Source organism: Tenrec ecaudatus, chromosome 10 (assembly GCF_050624435.1).
Source record: "Tenrec ecaudatus isolate mTenEca1 chromosome 10, mTenEca1.hap1, whole genome shotgun sequence".
Classification (NCBI taxonomy): domain Eukaryota; kingdom Metazoa; phylum Chordata; class Mammalia; order Afrosoricida; family Tenrecidae; genus Tenrec; species Tenrec ecaudatus.
The window spans coordinates 99,050,844-99,071,923 of NC_134539.1; the positions used below are offsets into that span (position 1 = coordinate 99,050,844).

General features: G+C 49.8%; 1 protein-coding gene across 1 annotated transcript in view; it reads right to left on the reverse strand.

Annotated features, from left to right (window-relative positions):
• Positions 1-20,448: 20,448 nt before the first annotated feature.
• LOC142458127 (myosin-3) overlaps positions 20,449-21,080 on the reverse strand; it is a 31,143-nt gene continuing 30,511 nt past the window's right edge. Inside the window, exon 39 of the mRNA XM_075559171.1 lies at positions 20,449-20,475. Coding sequence (XP_075415286.1) covers positions 20,449-20,475 — 27 coding nt within the window. The remainder of the gene's footprint in view (positions 20,476-21,080) is intronic.

Here is a 21,080-nt window from a genome sequence, read left to right on the forward strand (position 1 = left end):
CCATTGAAGTCATCATTTCCTTGCTGCTATCCCAGAACGCTGGGCAGTTCATATAGAGAGTGGACCAGGCTTGAGATCTCAAGCCTTCTCCCAACCACGGCACATCGTATAACTCAACCTGCTCTTGTGTTTCCCGGAGGTGATTAAGTAAGCTAGGACCCTACCCCACCCCGCACTTCTGCTGCTCACTCAAGCATCTTGGATGAGTCTTCAGCTAAATTCCATCATAGCCATAAATCCCCCACAAGGATTTTATGTTCTCTCCGGTGGAAGCAGTGCTAAACCCTCTGATTCCTTGTATCCTTCCTCCCCTCTTTCTCAAAATAAATAGCCCTCATGTCAAGGACCTTATCCCCTTCCCTTGCTCCCAAATCATGAAACCAAAAGAGAACATTTCCCCCGTGTCAGGAGCACACATACTCGAAACATCCGTGAATATGAAACCCCAGACCCAGGGGAGCCGGGCAGCCTCTAAACTGATAGACTCTTCATCTTCCACATCCAAGAACATTGGAGTGTTGGATGTGGACAGAGATGATCTGAAATGGAAACTTCCCCAGAAGCTGGAGGGTCTGTAAGTCTGTTTCCCCTTCGGGGGGGAATGGTGGAAGAGAGGGAAAGTCTCACCTGGGATATCCTCCTGAATCTGGATCAGTGTGAGTTTTGAGATGTGTTAGTTAGGTGGGGGTTGTCATGGTTCTGAATTTGACTAGCGGACCGTGAAGAGTCTGGCCAAGAGTCAAGATCTGAGATTTCCCATCCTATGTCTGTTCTCAGGAAATGTCTAGAAGATTCGGGCACCCAGGAGAGCAGCTCTGGGCCATTCCAAATCTGGAGAAATCAAAGCAAATGCAGCCGGTGTCAAGGAAGCCAGCACCACGTGGGACCTGAGTGGGGTGAGAAGAATGAATGGCGAATCGCTTGGTGCCTGGCACAAAGTAAGGTCTCAGAAAATGCCTGCTGAATAGCACCAAGTCTGAGCACTGCTAGCCGCTGAGTCGTACACCACGTGGAGGGGAAGCTGCAGGTCAGGGTTGATCGGCCATAGATGCAGGGAGCAAGGAGCGGGAGAAGGAGCGGCACACTGCGGGGCCAGGCCTGGTATACAAGCCACACTGTCTGAGCCTCGAGAGGTTGAAATAGCCCTCAATTGCACATGGGCACCAGAAAAGATTCGGGGTACATCCAGCTCTGGGTGACCTGATACTCAACAAACCCACAGGCCATCCCCAAACCAAATCAAACCAGGCTCACTGCCAGTGAGTCAATTCCACCTCCTACCGCCCCAACCAAAAAGCAAAATAAGACTCACTGCCATCGAATTGATTCTAACAGTGAGTCCACAGGACAGAGTAGAACTGCCCCATTGGGTGACCAAGACTGTGTCTCTTTACAGGAAGCAGATAGGCTCGTCTTGCCCTGACCTGTTGATTAGCAACACAAGGCATAACCCACCATCAGGGCTCCCCTGTTCACCTCCAGGTCCCACTAAAAGCGGTTCGAATTGAGACAGCCTCTGAAACGCTGGTTGGTGGCCCTTTGATGGGTTGACTGGTAGAGGCAGTCACTTCATAAATGACACAGCACTGCCCCCTGATGGTCAGCTGCAACAAGTTCCCGGCCTCCTCCCCACCCCCCCCCACCCCCGCCTTTTTTTAAAGGATTGCTTCCACAGCCTCTTGATTTACAGCTGCTGAGGGAGAAAGTTGAGCTTTCTGTCCCTAAGCCTGTGAAGTTACCAATAGGCCACAGCACCTACACTAGCCTGTAGGTGGCACCACTGAGCCGACAGAGTCCAAGACTGGGACCTTTTTTAGTTCATATGCTTGGCTAGGTATCATTTCCACAGAGAGATTTATAAACTACAAATGATCGGGGGCTGCAGGTTTATAAACTCCAGATGTACCAACTCCAGATGATTTAATTGGCTTTGAGTGTGGCCTGGGCATTTGGGATGGTTAACAACCCCCCAGGGGTTCTAAACCAAGGTGGGGAGGGGCTGTTTGGCTGCTTGCCTTGGCTCTGCCTCTTCTGTCCATACGACTTGTCTCCTTTTCTTTGTCACCTGTCTCATTTAGCGGCACTGTACTTTGAGGAGAGAGCCTCCACACATAGGAAGAAACGCCAAACCCCAAAAGCAAGCTCACTGCCATCGCGCAGATTCTGATTCATAGCTGCCCTATAGCACAGGGGAGGATGACCCCTGTGGGTTTCCTGTAGTGACCTCGCTTAACATGAATAACTCCACCTTGTTCCAAACTGCCTTGAACCCCTGCTAGCAGTTAGCCCCCTTCTCCTCTTCCCTCTCCCAGGTCTCCCAATAAAACCTGGAATTAGTACCCACCCTACATTGTGCTGTTCCCCCCAACCCTGTTACCCTGCCAACCTGGTAAGAATGGAAAGGCTAGACTATCTCTCCCCTTGAGGCAGCCCCTATTTTGAAGTATAAAATGCCTGGAGTTTCTTTGTTCTGGATTGAGAGGTTTCCAGGCACTGGTCTACTCTCGGTCCAGCTGTGTAATAAAGGCTTTGATTATTAATATAGTGGTTGGCTGATCTCTCCTGGTTACACCATTGTCGGAAGTGTAACTCTTTTTTTTATTTAATGCTTTTATTGGGGGCTCTTACATCTCTTATTACAATCCATACATTCATCCAGTGTGTCAAGCACATTTGCACATATGCTGCCATCATCATTTTTAAAGCATTCTCTTCCCACTTGAGCCTCTAATATTCGCTCCCCATTTCCCCCTTGCTCCCCACCCTCCCTCCCTCACAAATCCTTGAAAAGTTATAGATTATTTTTTCCATATCTTACATTGTCCTCCATCAGCCTTCACCCACTTTTCCATTATCCGTCCCTCTAGGAGGGGGGTTCTAGATTGATCCTTATGATTGGCTCCCCCTTTCTTTCTCTCCTAATCCTCCTGGTATCTCTACTCTCCTTGTTGGCCCTGAGGGATTCATCTATCCTGGATTCCCTGTGTTGCAGTCTCTTATCTGTAGCAATGTGCATGCTCTGGTCTAATCTGATTTGTAAGGTAGAATTGAGGTCATGATAGTGGGGTGAAGGAAGCACCAAAGAATTAGAGGAAAGTTGTGTGTTTCATCGGTGCTATACTGCACCCTGGCTGGCTCATCTCTTCCCTATGACTCCTTTGTGAGGGGATGTCCAATTGTCTACACATGGGCATTGGCTCTCCACTCCATCCCACCCTTCCCCATTCACATTGGGTATGACTTTATTCTGGGTCTTTGATGCCTGATATCTGATCCCATCAGCACCTCATGATCACACAGGCTGGTGCGCTTCTTCCATGTGGACTTTGTTGCTTCTCAGCTAGATGGCCACTTGTTTATCTTCAAGCCTTTAAGACCCCAGAATCTATATCTTTTGTTAGCCGGGCACCATCAGCTTTCTTCACCACATTTGCTTATGCACCCATTTTATCTTCAGCGATAGTGTCAGGAAGGTGAGCATCACAGAGCATTCTTGTGTTAGTTGAGGTCCAATGTCTATCTGAAACCTTAATTCGCAACATATAGATGTGAGTACATAGTTCCCCTCTCATTATATATATATATATAATTTACTTATGTACATGCCTGTATTTATGCCCCTATAAATGTCCTTTGCTCCGGGTTCTTTCCTGTGTTTCTTTTTTACTTCCCTCTTGTTCCACCATCATGTTCGGCCTTCATTCGGGTTTATTAATTTCTCACTGCTACATTGTCCTTGATTCATCCCATTAGGCATCCAACGACTTTCCTTCCATTGATTTTAGTTCACTTGTTGTTCCCTTGTTCCTGGGTTGGTTTCCCCCTCCCTTTCCTTTCTCCCACCTTCCCTTCTCCTGTATCCCTCTGGAAATGGTCCCATTCTTTTCATCTCAGAATTATTTATCCTAGGTAGACTATCTATCCTAGATAGACATGCAGATACACTAAGAATTGCAAAAACCAGGCAAGTCCAAATAAAGCAACAAAGAAAGTTAAAACCAACAAAACACGAAACAACAATGAAAGGAAAGCCACTGACAAAAATGGGAGTACATAGCCTATAAATATTTCAAGGTCTGTTTGTTGGCCTTTAAAATGTTTTCCAGTTGAGTCTGATGGGGTGCCACTGTCTCCCAAGCCTCTTTTTTATATTCCCCGGGGGTTTCATCAGTCTGCTCCCCCTGCTGCTCTACTGCATGCCCTCAGTGCCTTGCCCCAGCATGATGGGGCCACCCCATGCACTATTCCAGCCCTATGTCTCCAGTGTTGGCCTCCGCGGCATCATGGTTCAGTGAGGGACACCGTGTCCTGTGGTGAGGCTGGCCCTATGGTCCTCTCCATGCATTGTCTGTTCTGAGCAGGAACATCATCCTTGAGGCTTGGTGGACCGGGATGTCCTCACTTCCCTCTCCATCCTTTATATTTCTCTCATGTGCTGTAATGTGCCCCTCTCCCCAAGCTGTAGCCCTAATGCTGTCCTCTGAAGTGCATTCTTCAGAGGGAGCGGGGGTGGGGGGTTGGTCCACATAGTTGGAATTGGGGCCCGCCCCACAGATCTCTCCATTGGTTTCCTGGTACATGCTGGTATGCCGTATTCCCCTCTCTATTGGCACATGCCGTATGCTGTATTCCCCTCTCTATTGGTACATGCTGGTATGCTGTATTCCCCTCTCTATTGGTACATGCCGTATGCTGTATTCCCCTCTCTATTGGTACATGCCGTGTACTGTATTCCCCTCTCTATTGGTACATGCTGGTATGCTGTATTCCCCTCTCTATTGGTACATGTCGTATGCCGTATTCCCCTCTCTATTGGTACATGCTGGTATGCTGTATTCCCCTCTCTATTGGTACATGCCGTGTGCTGTATTCCCCTCTCTGTTGGTACATGCTGTGTGCTGTATTCCCCTCTCTATTGGCACATGCCGTATGCTGTATTCCCCTCTCTATTGGTACATGCTGGTATGCTGTATTCCCCTCTCTATTGGTACATGCCGTGTACTGTATTCCCCTCTATATTGGTACATGCCGTATGCTGTATTCCCCTCTCTATTGGTACATGCTGGTATGCTGTATTCCCCTCTCTATTGGTACATGCCGTATGCCGTATTCCCCTCTCTATTGGTACATGCCATGTACTGTATTCCCCTCTCTATTGGCACATGCTGGTATGCTGTATTCCCCTCTCTATTGGCACATGCCATGTGCTGTATTCCCCTCTCTATTGGTACATGCCATATGCTGTATTCCCCTCTCTATTGGTACATGCCATGTGCCGTATTCTCCTCTCTATTGGTACATGCCGTATGCCGTATTCCCCTCTCTATTGGTACATGCCATGTACTGTATTCCCCTCTCTATTGGTATATGCCATGTACTGTATTCCCCTCTCTATTGGTACATGCCGTATGCCGTATTCCCCTCTCTATTGGTACATGCCGTGTGCTGTATTCCCCTCTCTATTGGTACATGCCGTGTGCTGTATTCCCCTCTCTATTGGTACATGCTGGTATGCTGCATTCACATCTTGGCAAATCAGGGTGAAGCCTGGAGGCTGTCAGGGGTTCTCAAACTATGGTCCATGGGCCACATGAGGCCCGCCGAGGACATTTATCTGGCCCTCTGGGTGTTTTTGCCCCGTTTTATTTTTTATTTCAAAATAAGATATGTGCAGTGTGCATAGGAATTTGTTCATAGTATTTTTTAAACTATAATCCGGCCCTCCAACGGGTCTGAGGGACAGTGAACTGCCCCCCTGTTTAAAGTTTGAGGCCCCTGCATGTAAGTCTTTAGAAGCCTCATCTTTCTCCTGATGACCCACTGGTGTTTTTGAACTGCTGACCTCGTGGTTACCTGTCGGACGTATAACCACTACACCACTGGGGCTCCTAGAAAGAAACTAAAAGCTTTGAGAAAGGTCACCAGATGACACTCATTACCCAAAAGCAAATCCAGTGGCTATCAAGTCAATTCCAACGGTAACCTCTGTGTGTGTCTGTTGTGCTGTGTGCCTCAGCGTTCTCTGCGGCTATGATCTTGGGGATGCAGATCACAGGCCTTTCTTCCGAGGGTGTATGGGTGGATTTAAACTGCCAACCAAAGCAACAACCAGAATCACCAGTTTACCCCCATCTGGTGCATTCTGGCTCACAGTGACCCTCTGCGACAGAGTGGAACTGCCACCTGTGGGGTTTAGAGTCTATAATGCTATGCAGGAATAGAAAGCCTCATTTTTTTCTGTCAGAACAGCAAGTGGATTCAAATGGATGACCTTGTGATTAGCAGTCCTGTGTATAATCCACTAGACCACCAGGAAATGCAGAAATGGGGCTTTGCCTCCAAGAGCTATGGTCTCGGTAACTCACTGTACCAGTTCTACCCTGTCCTATTGGGTCACTATGAGTCAACATTATCAACTTGGTGGCAGTGAGTTTGAGTGTGTGTTTTTTGTTTGCTGGTTTGGGGAGCAGAGGGAGGGGAATAACCCAGAAAGCAGGCCGTCTCTGTCCTCCTAGAGCTGAGACCTTGTCTTATCAGAGGCAGTGCTAGGGCTGGAGACTCTCTGGGTCCCTGTCGATATGGATTGGCAGAATTTGCGTCACAAGGAGAGTGATGGGCCTGAGGTGTGTGTGGTGGTGATAGTGGTGGGGGGTTAGGGGGATTGTCAGAACTTAAACTCAGGGGAATGGGGATCTGGCCTAACCCAAAGCCTTCACCACCAGGCATGGTGGCTGTTCGTGCAGCCACCCAGCCCAGTGCCTGGACCTCACAGAGAGAAGGGGGTGTGATATCTTCTGGGCAGGCCAGCTAAAAGACCTCAGGACACAAGCCACTCTTCCTTGGGGCAGGCCACCACTGGAGGGGGGCGGACAGGGGAGGTACATTGTTCAAGGGGGCTTGCAACACCAAAAAACAAAAATACCCACCCGTCATCAAGACAAGTAATAGTTGATGCAAGGCAAGTCATGATTTTATGCAAAAGAAAATGCACGATGAACAAAATATCCACATTTTAAAAGAAGATGAGACTCCTATCCCTGGGTTTTCCTTTGCCCCGATGTGGCCTGGCCCCTCCCTCTTGGTCTCTAACAAAGGGTCTGGCCAAGGTCTGACCCACACTTTGCCAGTACTTCCATCAGCTTTGGCAACCCCTCCCCCCCACCACCTCCAACTTGAGGACTCACGCAGCAGGAGGCCCAGGCACCTAGCAGAACAGGGGTGCCACCTGGTGGGAGACTGGTGTCAAGGGGGTGATGCCAGCAGATGAAAAGTGATGCCCCAGAGTGAGCCCTCCAGGAGGAAGGCCTTCCTAGAAGGAGGCGAACCTGTACTCAGGACTTCCCTAAGAGGCAGCCGCTGGCCCACCACCAGGGTTGGTGTCAGCTGGTGCATCCACTCAGGGGATCACCCCCAGCCCAGACCACACAGCCTCCCTCACTGCCACCAAGTCAATGCGGATTCACAGCGACCCTGTAGGACAGAGTAGAACTGCCACTGTGGTGGTCTGAGACTCTCTCTCTCTCCCATGGAGCTAGTGATTTAAGTTGCTGGCCTTACACTTAGTGGCACACCGCATAACCACTGTGCCACCAGGGCTCCTTTGCCACCCAGAATCCTCAGCCATGTTCATGACCCATATCAATCATCAAATCACGCGCGGGACCTATCGTTGTGACCTGCTTCAATGTTATGTCTCTTAGAGTCTGTGAATCCTAACAATAGGGTAATGTTGAATTGGCCACATTGGGACTCGCCGAGTGGAAGCCTTTCTAACTTGTCTCCTTCTTTTCCTCTAATCACTCCTTCAGTCTCCAACGTAGTTGTTGATCTAGCGCCTCGAGTCCCAATTGCAATATTGTCACGAAAATGCCAGAGAAGCTTGACAAAATGAGGCGAAGTCCAAAAGTAGTGCTGTCAGGGTCCTACTTCAAACATGCAAAGGCTTATTCGGAACCAAGTGGCTTAGCTTGCCTCTGTAGGCCGTGGGGCTGCCGGCAAGTTCTTTCAGTGATACGTTTATCTTTGCCTCCTTCTCAAAACTCAAAACCCACTGCCATGGAGTCGAGGCTGCCTCTAGCGACCCTCTAGGACAGGGCTGACCTGCCCCGGCGGGTTTCTGAGGCTACAGCTCCTTACAGCAGTACACAGCCCCATTTTTCTCCCCCATGGTGACCGGAAGGTTCAAGGCTGTGTGTGCAGGTCTCCAGGGCTGGGAGCTCATGGCCAGTGAGTGAGGAATCTACTTCTGGAAGCAACAAGACTCACTCCTGTCCGAGAGCTCCGTGACCACCTCCTTTGGCACACATCCTGAAGGAGGGGGGGGGGGTGAGGAGAACGGGGTTCAGCCATGGAGCTCTGCATGGCTGCCCCCAGCTAGGATGGCATGGCGCTTTCTCAGAATTTTTATAGCAAATAGCAACTGCATTGGCTCCAACTTGAACAACTTTATATGGTAAATACAGTCTGTACCAAATGGTTTCAATGGCTGTTTACAATAAGATGGTTCAGAACTGATTGCTGACCCAGGGGGACTCCTGGCATGCCGATGGGAACTGTGCCCAGGGACTTACCAAGGCTGAGCCCTTTTGGAAGCAGCTCCATCGGCCTGTTTCTGAGGCATCTTCCCCTTTCAGTTAGCATTTGACCCCCTGTGTCACCCAGGAGTAGCTACACAGCTCCTGATCATCTGTAAATGGTGGACATTCAGGGTGGGCAAACAGGAGGAGTGTGAGTGTTCAGGTGGCAGAATACAAACAAAGAAAACATCTTGCCATCGAGTGGAATTGGACTTATAGCACCCTGATACAAGAAGAAGAGATCTGCTTCCGAGGGTTGCTAGGCTGTAGCTCTTTAGTAGAGGGGCAAAGCCTCATCTTTCTCCCAGAGAGCGGCCAGTGGCTTTGAACAGCTGACCTTGAGGACAATGGCCCAACTTCGAACCCACTACACCACCAAGTCTCCCAGAAGGGAAGTAGTAAGAAGAGAAAATCTAGAATGGGAATACTTCTCTCCAATAATTCAAAAATCAATCACATAACCAGAACTCATAACCCACTGCACCACGGGGGCTCATATAAGTGGATGGATAAGAGGAACAAAATCTCAAGTGGGGACATTCCACTCCGGCAATTGAAAAACCAATAAAATTTTCAAAATGGTTTAGAACTAGGAGGTCTCGGAGAGATTGCCCAGAGCATTGATTCTCTAAGTGCGGTAGCCAGACCAGCGCCCCAGTATCACCTGGGGCATGTTAGCAAGGTGTGTTCTCATGCCAGCCCCTGGCCTACTGAGTCAGAGACTGGACTGGGATGGGGCAAGGGAGACCTGGCAGTCTGCGTTTTCATGGGTTTCTAGAGGATTCTGCGGCGCAGATGTAGAGCGGTGTTGTTCAAGCTGTCATGGGCATGTGGATCTGGTTAAAATGAAGATTCTGATTCCATGTTCTGGGTGGAGCCTGAGACTGCATTTCTGACTGTTTCCCATAGATACTGTTGCTATGGGTCCTCAAGCCACGCTCCCTGTGCCAGCTAGGATCAAAGGCGATCTGTCTTAGGCCAGCTTTCCTGTCAAAATTATCTGGATATTCCTTAAATAGCCACCAGGTCCCTCACTCTGGAATTCCAGGTCAGTTAGTCTGTGTTTTAAATCCAGGAATCTGTGTTATTAAATTCCTGTTCTAAGAAATTATCTTGAGGCAGGTTATTTGAATTGCCTGGGAGTCTTTAGATACAGATGTCCAGCTGGAAACCCAACTACAGAATCAGAATCTCCAGGGGAGAGCTTTACACTGAATATTCTTTTTTTTAAAGTACTGCCGGCAGTTTTGATGTTCTGCTAGATTTAGGAAGCCTTTGGTGATTTCACACCTCTTATTTCTCAAGTAAAAGGCCTGGAGCCTGGAGCCTGGAGGGTGAGCCGTCCAAGATTATGGGAGAAACTAGAAAACAAAACAAAGACCTGGTTTACTCACTCACAGTTTGTTTTCTTCTCATTGACTGTATCAATCTGACCCCACGTTCACTGCCATTGAGTTGATTCCAACTCATATCAATCTTATAGGACAAGATAGAACTGCCCCTGTGGGTTTCTGGTGCCCTGGTGGTATAGTGGTTACACGTTAGGCCTTTCAAAACCAACAGCCTCTCCATGGGAGAAAGACTGGTCTTTCTATGCCCATAAACAGTTACAGTCTCAGAAACCCACAGGGGTTCGCCATGAGTCAGCATGAACTGGGTGGCTGTGAGCTTGGTTTGGGTTTTTAGTTTTTGTTGTTGTTTTTTAACTTTTTACAAGAGTTGGAAGCAAATTATGTTAGTCTGGGTACTTTAGAGAAACAAATCCACAGAAACTCATGTATAAGAGAGAGTTTTATATAAAGGTCAAGTGCACATCAAGAAAACATCCCAACCCAGTGCTGCCCAAGCCCACAAGTCCAACATTAACCCATGTGTCCAACACCAATCCACAAAGTCTTCCTCCATCTCACAAAACAGATGCAATGATGCCAACTACAGGAGGAAAGTCGAGTCAGTGAATGTGTAAGCACCTCAGCACTGGCAGGGATCTCCACACGGCTGCTCCAGTACCCAGGGCTGCATCGGGGTAGGTCCATGTGGCTTCTCCTCAGGGATGTCTTGCAGGAAGTGAGCCTTACCAGCTGAAGCAGGGAACTGGCTAAGGCAGCTGCACCCTCGTCCGACCATCAGAAAGCAAGAGACGCAAGAACTAGAAAGGCGAGGCTCACCGAGCCATTTATCCCTCCACCCTTCAATTAACCCCACATGGGTTTATTGGTCAGGTTGGCACAATAAACTAGCTACCTCACAAATGTCTTTCTCCTGAGGAGAGGCTGGTGTTTTCAAACTGCTGACCTTGCAGTTCGCAGCCCGATGTGTAACCCCTGAGCTACCAGGGCTTCTAACCCGACCCCTGTACACATGTGAAAGCTGGACAATGAACAACAAGAAGGGCTAGAGGAGAGTCGATGCTGATGGTGCTGAGGATGAACATTGAAAGGCCTGCTGTCTGCCAGGAGAACAAACAAATCTACAGCCAGAACGACCCTGGCTGGTGGGGGTGATGAGCCCGAGCTCCGTGTCCCTTGGACATGTTGGCAAGAGAGATCAGTCCCCGGAAAAAGACATCATGCTTGGCAGAGCAGAGGGCCAGTGAAAATGAAAAGGCCCTTCATGATGAGATGGACTGGTTGGCACAGTGGGTGCAACGTGGGCCTATTATCACCACGGTGCGGGTGGGGTAGGCCTGGGCGGGTCTCACTCTGCTAGGGTGGCTGTGATTGACAACCACCTTGCAGGCCCTAAAGACAGCAACGATTATATCTGAATGGCATGTGCGTGCGTGTGATTTTGAAAGTGCAAGGGATTGACCATAGAAGCTATGACACCAAGACAAGTCAGGCAGTCACAGCCCCTTCTTCGGAACATGGAGTGAGAGGAATAAAAAAGGTGTCCACAGAAATGTGAAACAAAGGTTACCGGTGATTGGGGTGTGTGTGTGTGTGTGTGTGTGTGTGTGTGTGTGTGTGTGTGTGTGTGTGTGTGTGTTTTGGGGGAGTGGGGCAGTGGAGGGCATTGGAATTTTTCCACACACATTTCTGAAGCTTCTTGTAGGTCAGTATTTCCAGAAGTGGAGGTGGCTGGGTGGGAGAAAGCAGAGGCACGTGCATCTGGACTGGGGGCTGCAGGTGGGAGGGGAGGCTGGCCTGACCACCGAGTGCCAGGCTGGGGACTTGCCTGGTAGGCAGACGGAGTGTCTGAAGAACAGAAGGAGGCGGAGCAGAGGGTGTCTCACATGGCCTGATATGGAGGACTGTGCGCTGCAGAGTGATGTGAGCGGGCCTAGCTGTGGCACTGCTTGCCTCGACATCGCACCACCCCCACAGACCCACACCTCCCAGCATTCTTTTGGGCAAAATGACTTGTGACAAATGCTTAGCTCAGATTCCTAGACCTTCCTGCCATCAGCCTGTGAACCTCACAAAGGGCTTCATAGAAGTCATGCAATGCTAACAGAGACCTGCCAAATTGTTGTTTTCTCAGTGGAGTAATGATTCGTATTCAATTCTCTTTATCCATATTCTTTTTATCTCAGGCGCTCAGAGTGCTTTAAAACATTGAACCACTATTAATGTTTTCTTTGAGAAATAGACACACACACATATGCTAGCGCACACATACCCACAAAACCTTTGCTGGCTTTCAAGTGCGTGTTGCAGACAATGAAACAAAGGCAGTGGATTTCTCTAGATAACAAACAAGGCGAGACAGGATCTGAAGGAAGAAACCAGCCTGGTGGGAGTTGCATAGTGTGTTACATGTTGGGCTGCTAACTTTAAGGTCAGGTGTTCGAAATCACCATCCATTTCACGGGAGAAAAAAGAGGCTTTCTACTCCTGTAAAGAGTTACATTCTCAGATATGCAGATGGGGATGTTCTGCCCACTGCTAGCAGTCAGAGTCCACTCCAGGGCCCTGGGTTTGGGTTTTGGCTGGGTCTGCCCTCTGCTGGCCAGCCAGTGGAATTCAGATCCCAGCTGTGAGTGGGGTTCAGAAGTTTGGGTGTCCCTAAAACCCTGATTCCAGGTTTGGGGACAGCCCAGTGTACCACTGTCACACTGAGACTTAAGGTGGACATCGAGGAAGGCCAAGAAAGGGACAGGCGGCTAAAAGACTCTCTATTTAAAGGCTCCCTCTGGCTGCCACAGTCTCTCCAGTCACCGCGGAAGCACTGATCTTCCCAGCGGGAGTGACACTGTGCTACCTCCAAAGGAGAGGAAGAGCCCCATGGGGGCTGCCCGCTGCCTGCTGCCAGCTGCTGCTGCTGCTGCTGCTGCTGCTGCTGCTGCTGCTGCTGCTGCTACTGCTAGAAAGCCCCTGTGGCACAGAAAACTCAACAGAAGACTCAGCACATGGGAGCCCTGATGGGCTTAGACCTTTACCAGAGGACGAAAAGTCAAGTCACTTACAGACATGAAAATCTCCTGTCTTGTGAATCTAATTTCCAACAAAGGATTGGAATCAGAGAGCTAAGGGCTCCCTCTGCCTGCATCCTGCGACGGTGACAGAAGTCAATCGGGTGCTGGCACAGTGGGCTATGGAATGAGTGCTAACCACGTGGCAGCGGGGCAAACCCACTAGCTCAGAGGTTCTCAACCTGTGGGCCGTGACCCCTTTGGGGGTCGAATGACCCTTTCACAGGGGTCGCCCGATTCATAACAGTAGCAAAATTCCAGGGATGGAGTAACAATGAAAATAATTTTGTGGTTGAGGGGGGGGGGGGGGGGTCACCACAACATGAGGAACTGTATGAAAGGGTCGCGGTATGAGGAAGGTTGGGAACCACTGGTCTAGCTGTTCCTCTGGAGAAATACCAGGCTTTCTACTCCCGTGAAGATGTCAGGTCTCAAAAACCCCCAGGGGCAGTTCGACTCTGCCCTAGAGGGTCGCTGGGAGTCAGAATCAACTGGATGGCAGTGCGTGTGATTTGGGCTTGATTTGGGAGGTGCAGATGGTAATGGCTTCTTGGCTGCTAACCATATGGTTGCCGGGGTCCCTCCAGAGGCACCCCAGAAGAAAGGACTGGTGACCTACTATTAGAAAATCAGCTCCTGAAACCCCCAGGGAAGAAGCACAGGTCTCCTCTGGCATAGGTGTCCTGGAGTCGAGCCGGGGGAGTGGGTCTGGGGTCTAGAGTGTGTTAGGAATGTGCCTGAGGCCCTTGTCTGGCTGAGGACAGCCATGTTCTCTGGGAGCAGCTTCTGTTGTCAGTCATCCACCAGCACGGTGAGACCCCGGCACGCAAAGCCTTGAGGTGGTGTGGACAGAACAGGGCAACTTCCCTTGGTCTCTAGCTGCTGCCCTGACTTCCCGCCTGGAGTCTCAGGGAGCCGGGATGGATTGTGGGGAGATGTGAGCTTTGCCTCCGCTGCCCAGAGGAGGGGACAAGAGCACTCCTCTCAAACCTAACCTCTACTCAGAACCCGCCAGGGCGCTGCCCCAGGCCACCCTGTGGGATGGAGACAAGACAGCCGCCTGGCTGGGGTCCCACTGTGGAAGCAGAGAAGGAGGGGAGGCAGCTAGTCAAGGGAACAGTGCATGTCCCAGCCCAAAATATGTGGCCTTGCTCTTCGGGTCTCAGCACCTGTCATTGGCCAAGGGACCGAGACCCTGGCCCCAAATAGATACAGCTGCTGCAGTAGTGCAGGGCCAGACTGGACATGGCTGTCTCCCTATACGCCCTGCTGCCCTGTGCACGCGGGGCCTCAGAGTCCCACAGGTCGAGTCAACCCTGTGTCTATGAGTTGGCATGGACTTGAAGGCAGTGAGTTTGGAGGCTTGGAATTTTGTGTTCCTTCTACCCCTCTTGAAGGCTCAGGTCTGCCCCGCATGCCTCTATCCCTGTGTCACTGAGTAGTCCAATACTGGTGACAACTTCCCATTCATTTGTCTAAACTGCCCCTTTGACTTTGTCTAAGTCACGTGAGGGTTTTCAGCAGGCATCTGTCAGCTGGTCCCTACTGTTCTCCCTGGGAGTTCCTGAAGGAGGGCCTTGTCTTCTGGGGCAGAATTTAGAGAAGGTCCCTAAGGCCCAGGAGGTGGGGTTTCTCACCCCTCCCTGCCAAGGAAAGCATGAAGCTTCTTGGGTAAAAATAACCATGAAGGCCTGTGGGCAGGCAGACAAGACAGCCTGGGGAATGTCTCGGCCTTGCTGAGGGTAACAAGATCGCCTGTCACCCCACCAGCAGCCCCAGAACCGCTCAGCCTCAGCTGTTTCTCAGCAGTGGGATTATGGGTTGGGGCATAAATAGTCCTCTGTGTTCTGGGCAGCTTCCTTCACCCACATTCCTAGGTGCACTTTGCTCTATTAAGGCTGCAGCTGTCATGGTGGTTGAGGCTTGGAGAGATTATAAAGGCTGCCCTCATCAGCTGGTGGTAGGTGTCGGGCAGCAGCCCCTTCCCCCCATGAGGGCATGTTACCCCTATTAGAAGCCATGTCCCTCACATGTCCTTAAGAAGGGAACCATCTGCCAACCATTCATCAAGTTCTTCTCTGTTCCCAATAAAGGAGTTTCAATCCTAGCTGACGGCCCCTTTATATAGCTCCTAGCTTTCTCGGTCTCTTTATTTTTAATCGTGTATGTCTTGTTTAATTTTCTAAAAATGATAAAAGGTAATAAAAAATAGAATCCTATTGCTAAGAGACTTTGAGACTCAGGAAAGAATTCAGACAATCGGAGCTTTCTAGATAGCATGTGAGCTGCAGGACAGGCAGTACATTTCATATCCAATTCCAGAGAGAGAGAGAGAGGCTCTTGAAGAAGGGCAACTAGAACCCCAAACTCCATCCCCACAAGAGGAGTCTACCTCATAGGGACCCTATAGGACAGGGCCCTGTGGGTTTCTGAGACGCTAAGTCTTCATGAGAATAGAAAGTCTCAACTTTCGCCCTCAGAGCGATTGGTGGGTTCAAACTGCTTACCTTGCTGTTAGCAGCCCAAAGTATAGCCGACTTCACCACCAGGGCACCCAAGATAGGAAAGAAAACAGAAATGGCTCTTATTTTGGAGAGAGTGGAATCCCACCCAGAGAAATTAGCTTGGAGAAGGACCATTCTCCCCTGCCTGCCTCCCAGTTTTGGACTGGTGTTTACAAGAGCTGGTTGGTGTCACAAGAGTTCAAGATCAACCAGTTTGTACCTAAAGGACCGAATAGATGATCTGCCTTCAGGGAGGGACTCTGCAGGAGAGATGGCTCACATTGGGCAGGACAGGAGTTACAGAGGAACCGCTGGCAGTGGAGACAGGAAACCATCAATGGTCAGAAGCCACAACTGTAAGACTTGGAATTTCCCAGTGTCCTCCGCACACTTTGCCCCATGTGCCTCCTCGTGGCCTTTCTGGGTGCATTTCACCAGCTTCTCTATTGGGCAGAGTTTGCAGGGTGAAGGCGCTTACACTTGGTCCTGGGGTGAATGCTAGCTCTGTGACTTGGGCCTTGAGGAAGTTACAGCTGGAAGGGGTGAGTTACGAGGCCCATTGCCAAGGTACGGTCAGCAAGTTGCTAGGGGTCAATAGAGGCTGATGCCACCCAAGTGAGACTTGCCCTTTCCCGATTGTGTGGTACAGCAGGCCCTTATTTAGAGTGGGATGTTCACTTTCAGTGGACTCTCCTTACTAACAGAGGGCTTGTATTTTCTCTGACCATGGGCCCCTTCTGCTTTAAGGGACTGTGTTAGCCTAGGTACTTTGTAGAAACAAATCCACAGAAACTCATGTATAAGAGAGTTTTATATAAAGATTAAGTGCACATCAAGAAAACATCCCAACCCAGTGCTGCCCAAGCCCACAAGTCCAACATTAACCCATATGTCCGACACTGGTCTACAAAGTCCTCCTCCATCTCACAAAACACAAGCAATGATGTCGACTGCATGAGGAAAGCTGGATCAGTGAGCGTGTAAGCATGTCAGCACTGGCAGGGGTCTCCACACAGCTGCTCCAGCACCCAGGGCTGCATCAGGGTAGGTCCATGAGGCTTCTCCTCAGGGATGTCTTGCAGGAAGTGAGCCTTGCCAGCTGAAGCAGGGAACTGGCTAAGGCAGCTGCACCCCAGTTCGACTATCAGAAAGCAAGAGACCCGAGAACTAGCAAGGCGAGGTTCACCAAGCCATTTATCCCTCCACCCTTCAATTCACCCCACCTGTGTTTATCGGCCAGGTTGACACAATTAACTAAGTACCTCAGGGACAAACGAGCACTGGTGAAGGTTGTTCTCAAGTTGAGTCTTCCAGTTTATTCTTCATGAACTGAGGGTCTGATAGAAATAGTCACAGGTTGTTTCCAGAACCCAATTACTCATCTTCATTCTTTGCCCAGGAGCCCTGGTGGCATAGTGGTTAATGTGTTGGGCTGCCAGCCACACAGTCATCAGTTCAAAGCCATCAGCTGCTCCAAGGAAGAAAGATGTGCTTTCTACTCCTGTAAAGCATTGCAGTCTCAGAAACCCACAGGGGCAGTTTGACCCTGTACTGTAGGGTTACAACGAGCCAGCAGCCACTCGGTGGCAGTGAGCGGTCAGTAATCTTTGCCCACCAGAGTTCACGGCCTGGTTCTGCATACATTTCATCTTCTATAAACCCGACAAAGCTGTGATTCTGTAATACAGGTTCATGTTGAAGATGGCGTCTTCACTGTGTCTTCTTCCTTCCTCCCTCCCTCCCTCCTCCCTTCTGTCTTCCCTCACTTCCTTTTCCTCCCTCTCTTCCATTCTTTCCTTCCCTTGACTGGATTTTTGAAATGCAAAGGGGCTTCAAAATGTTCGTGGAAAAATTTCATGATCTTTTTATTCCATTGTTCCATGAACTTTTTGAAGATCCCTCATATACAGGCCATTAGAAACACACACATGCACACGCGCGCACACACACACACACACACAATCACAGTATCAAACTAGACCTAAAAAAATAACAGTAATTTTATCACCATCAAATATTTGCTATTGGGATACATGTGTGGGGGGTGTGCACACAGGAGTCTTTATTTTTAATGACTTGCTTGTACACATTGGGACCCCAGAAAGGCCCATGCAGTAGCTGGTGATCACTCCCTCCCTCCTAAGCATAGAGACCCTGCAGCACAGGGAAGAGTTGCCCCTGTGAGTTTCCGAGATGGTAACTCTTTTCTAGAATAGAAAGCCTCCATTGGTTCAGAGGTCTGTCGAGTCTCTTTGAAGATATAGATTTCCTCTTCAAAGAGCTAGGTGGTGTCTTCAGTCCAAGTCCCCACCGCCTGGACTCTTTGGGCTGCAGGTTGTGTCTCTCTTCTCGCCATTTCCTTTATTTTATCTCTTGCTTTCCCCCAAAGGCAAGCTTTGCCAAGTCTCACACCTCCCGAGAGCATTGAATGGCTGTGACCCTTTGGGCTTAATGTTTGGGCACAAAGCAGACTGGTTCTCACTGTGGTGACTTCCTCTCAGCAAGGGCCACCATCAAAGGGACCTGCTGCGGTTTCTTTGTTGGGTTTGAGATAAAAGTCCTTGAGATCACACCTTCCCCAAGCCTGGTTTCCACTAGGACGGCCAATCTCAGAGACTGCTCAGCTCTGGATGCTGAAGAGAATCCCCTGGGCCTTTAATTCTCACCTGAGTCATGCAGCTCCATCTCCTAACCTTTCTGAATCAGCAACAATTGCTGTGAAGTTTATGATTCCCGGTGGGATGTGTGGTTCCCAGTGGTAGATCAACCAGAAGGTTACTCTAACCTCCCAGACCTTCTGAAGGGAGCCCAGGGGTGTAGTGGTTACGCACGGGGCTGTGCCCCACAAGGTCAGCACTTCCACACCAGGAGCTGCTCTGAAGGAGGAAAGATGGGGCTTTCGACTCCTGTACAGAATTCTAATCTTGGAAACGCACAGGGGCAGTTCGACCCTGCCCTGCAGGGTTCTTCTGAGTTGGGCTGAATGGCGGTGAGTTTGGTTTTGTTATTTCTTTTACCTTCTAAAGGCAAAGACAGGCTCACCCTGGGCGCCATTGTTCTTGTTAGATTCTGCTTCACAGAGCCCCACCATGCAACAAAAGGAAACACTGCCCTGCCCTGTGCCATCCTCGCCTTTCTTGGGCTTCAGCCCCTGGTTGAAGCCTTTGTGGCAATCCACCTTGTTGAGGGTCTACCTTTTTTTTGGGGGGGGGGGCTGACCCCAACTTTATGTAGCATGAGGCCCTCTTTTAGAAATGGGTCTCTCTGATAAAGTGTCTGTCAGGCCAGGTTGACTAGAGAAACAAATCCTGTAACACTCAATTATGTGTAAGAAAGAGATTTATAACACGAAAACATCCCAGCCCAGTCCAACTTAAGTCCACACGTCCAACGCTAGTCCCTAAGCCCCTCTGCAGACTCACCCAGTCATCTGCGATGATGCAGGAAGATCACAGCCGATGACTGCAAAGGCATGTGGATCCAAGGTCCTTGAACCCATGGCAGGGCTCTGGCAGCTTCAGAGGGGTCAGCCAGCAGGAAGGTGACGGTAGAGGGGGAGGGGAGAATTTCTCCGGGCCCTCCTTATGAGAAGGCCATGTCCACAAGGAGGCACCATCAGGCTGTGACCCGCTTAACAGGATAGATGCCACCCCTACACTTTTATGCATCTTCAAGTTGATATAAAACTATCTATCACAGTGTCCAAAGTACAAGGTGCTGTCTCGCCATCCTCAATTCTAAGGAATGATCTGGCTGCACTTTTTCCAAGACCGATTCACTCTGTGTACTCAAAACCCACTATCGCGCTGATGGCAACTCAGTGACCCTAGAGGACAGGGTAGAACTGCCACTGTAAGTTTCCAGGAGTGTCATTCTTTACAGGAGTAGAAAGCTCTGAGGATCCATTGGTGGTTTCGAACTGTTGACCTTGCACCCGGGGTAAGGGGTGAGCTAGTGCTGACCTCACCGAGATAACATGTCTTAATCAGATATAGACTGTGAGCCCTGAGAAAGGCCTGATGCTATTTTATGCACTGGTGTGTTCCTGGTGGTTCACTCACAGCAACCCCGTAGGATAGGACAGATCTGCTCCTGAAATGTCTAAGACTATAAATCCTTATGGAAGAAGACAGCCTCATCTTTTTTCCTGAGGAACAGATGATGGGTTTGAAGTGCTGACCTTGAGATTAGCAGCTTAATGGTTAGTTAGCCCAACAGGGTCATTATGAGTTGGAATCGTCTTGATGGCAGTGGGTTTGGACAGTTGACAAGTTCCGTGCATGGGGAAGCCCCCCTGAGAGTGGGCAGATGAAGGGAATCTGGTCTCCTTTTCTAACCCCCCTATTTGAGACTGGAGTTTCCTGACCTGAAGCTCTGTGTTGCTTTCATGTCAGATACAGAGGTAGCTCTTTTGACAACCCCTCCACCTCGTCTCCCCAGTCAAAGCAGTGTGACCCTGTTGTTAGGCGGCCTGGAGGTGATCCTGTGCATAACTGGGGTGAAACACTGGCCTGTCCTGCACCATTCTCATCATGGCTATGTTTGAGCCCATCATGGCAGCCACCGTGTCAATCCATCTCATCAAAGGTCTCCCTGTTTTTAACTGCTCCTCTTTATTAAGCACAATGTCCTTTTCCAGGGTCTGGCCTCTCCTGATAAGACACACTTTTTCTTTCTAATCTAATCTCAGATGTAAACACAAAGCAATCTCCCTGGCTCCACACCCATACCAGTTGAACTCATGAAGTCTGCTCTGTACTGAGATTCAACATGAAGCATTAAAGAAATCTCAGCCGTTTCTGTATGAGGACGAAGAGAAAAGGAGGAAGTCCACATTGAAAGCAAAGCAAACTTTATTGCAGGTGAAGAGCAGTCACGTGGACCTGAAGACTCTCTGTCAGGAGCCAAGGAAACAGCCATTGTGAACATTTCCTGCTGCTCCAGAAGGGTTTGCTCACTCTTCACTCTCGTGGACAATCATCTGGAAGGAAAGTGGCATGTTGAGTTGTGTCAGATGGCAGGCATACACCGTCTTATACCTTTCAAAGGACTTTCTGGACCTCAGGAAAATACCCAATTGCACGTGTGGAGGCAGCTCCCCGTAGCATGAGAAACTGGCCCTGCCAGTTCTTCAGAGAGGAGAGAACTGGTCCCTGGCTCTCAGCAGCAGCCTCCCTGCAGGCCCTGGAATGCTGCCCACAGCAGTCAGCAGAGGGCGGTGGAAAGCAACCAGTGGGACCAAGTCCCTCTCTTGTTCCTCAGAGGGTTTATTTCATTTGTTTTTTTTTGTTTCCCTTTACTTGTGGTTACTTTACCTTAACCAGAGCCCTGAGGGCACACTCATGAATGCGCTGGGCTGCCAACCACAAGGCCGGCAGTGTAGACCTGCCCTCTCAATGGGCTCTGCCTCTGCTCTGCTGGTGACTTTAAGTAAAGTTTCCCAAGTCTGGGGCGTGGTTTTGTGGGCTAGGAATTGGGCTGCTAGCAAAAAGGTCAGCAGGTTGAAACCACCAAGCTCTCTGCTAGAGAAAGATGAGGCTTTCTGCTCCCGTAAAGAGTTATAGCCTCAGAAACCCACGGAGGGGG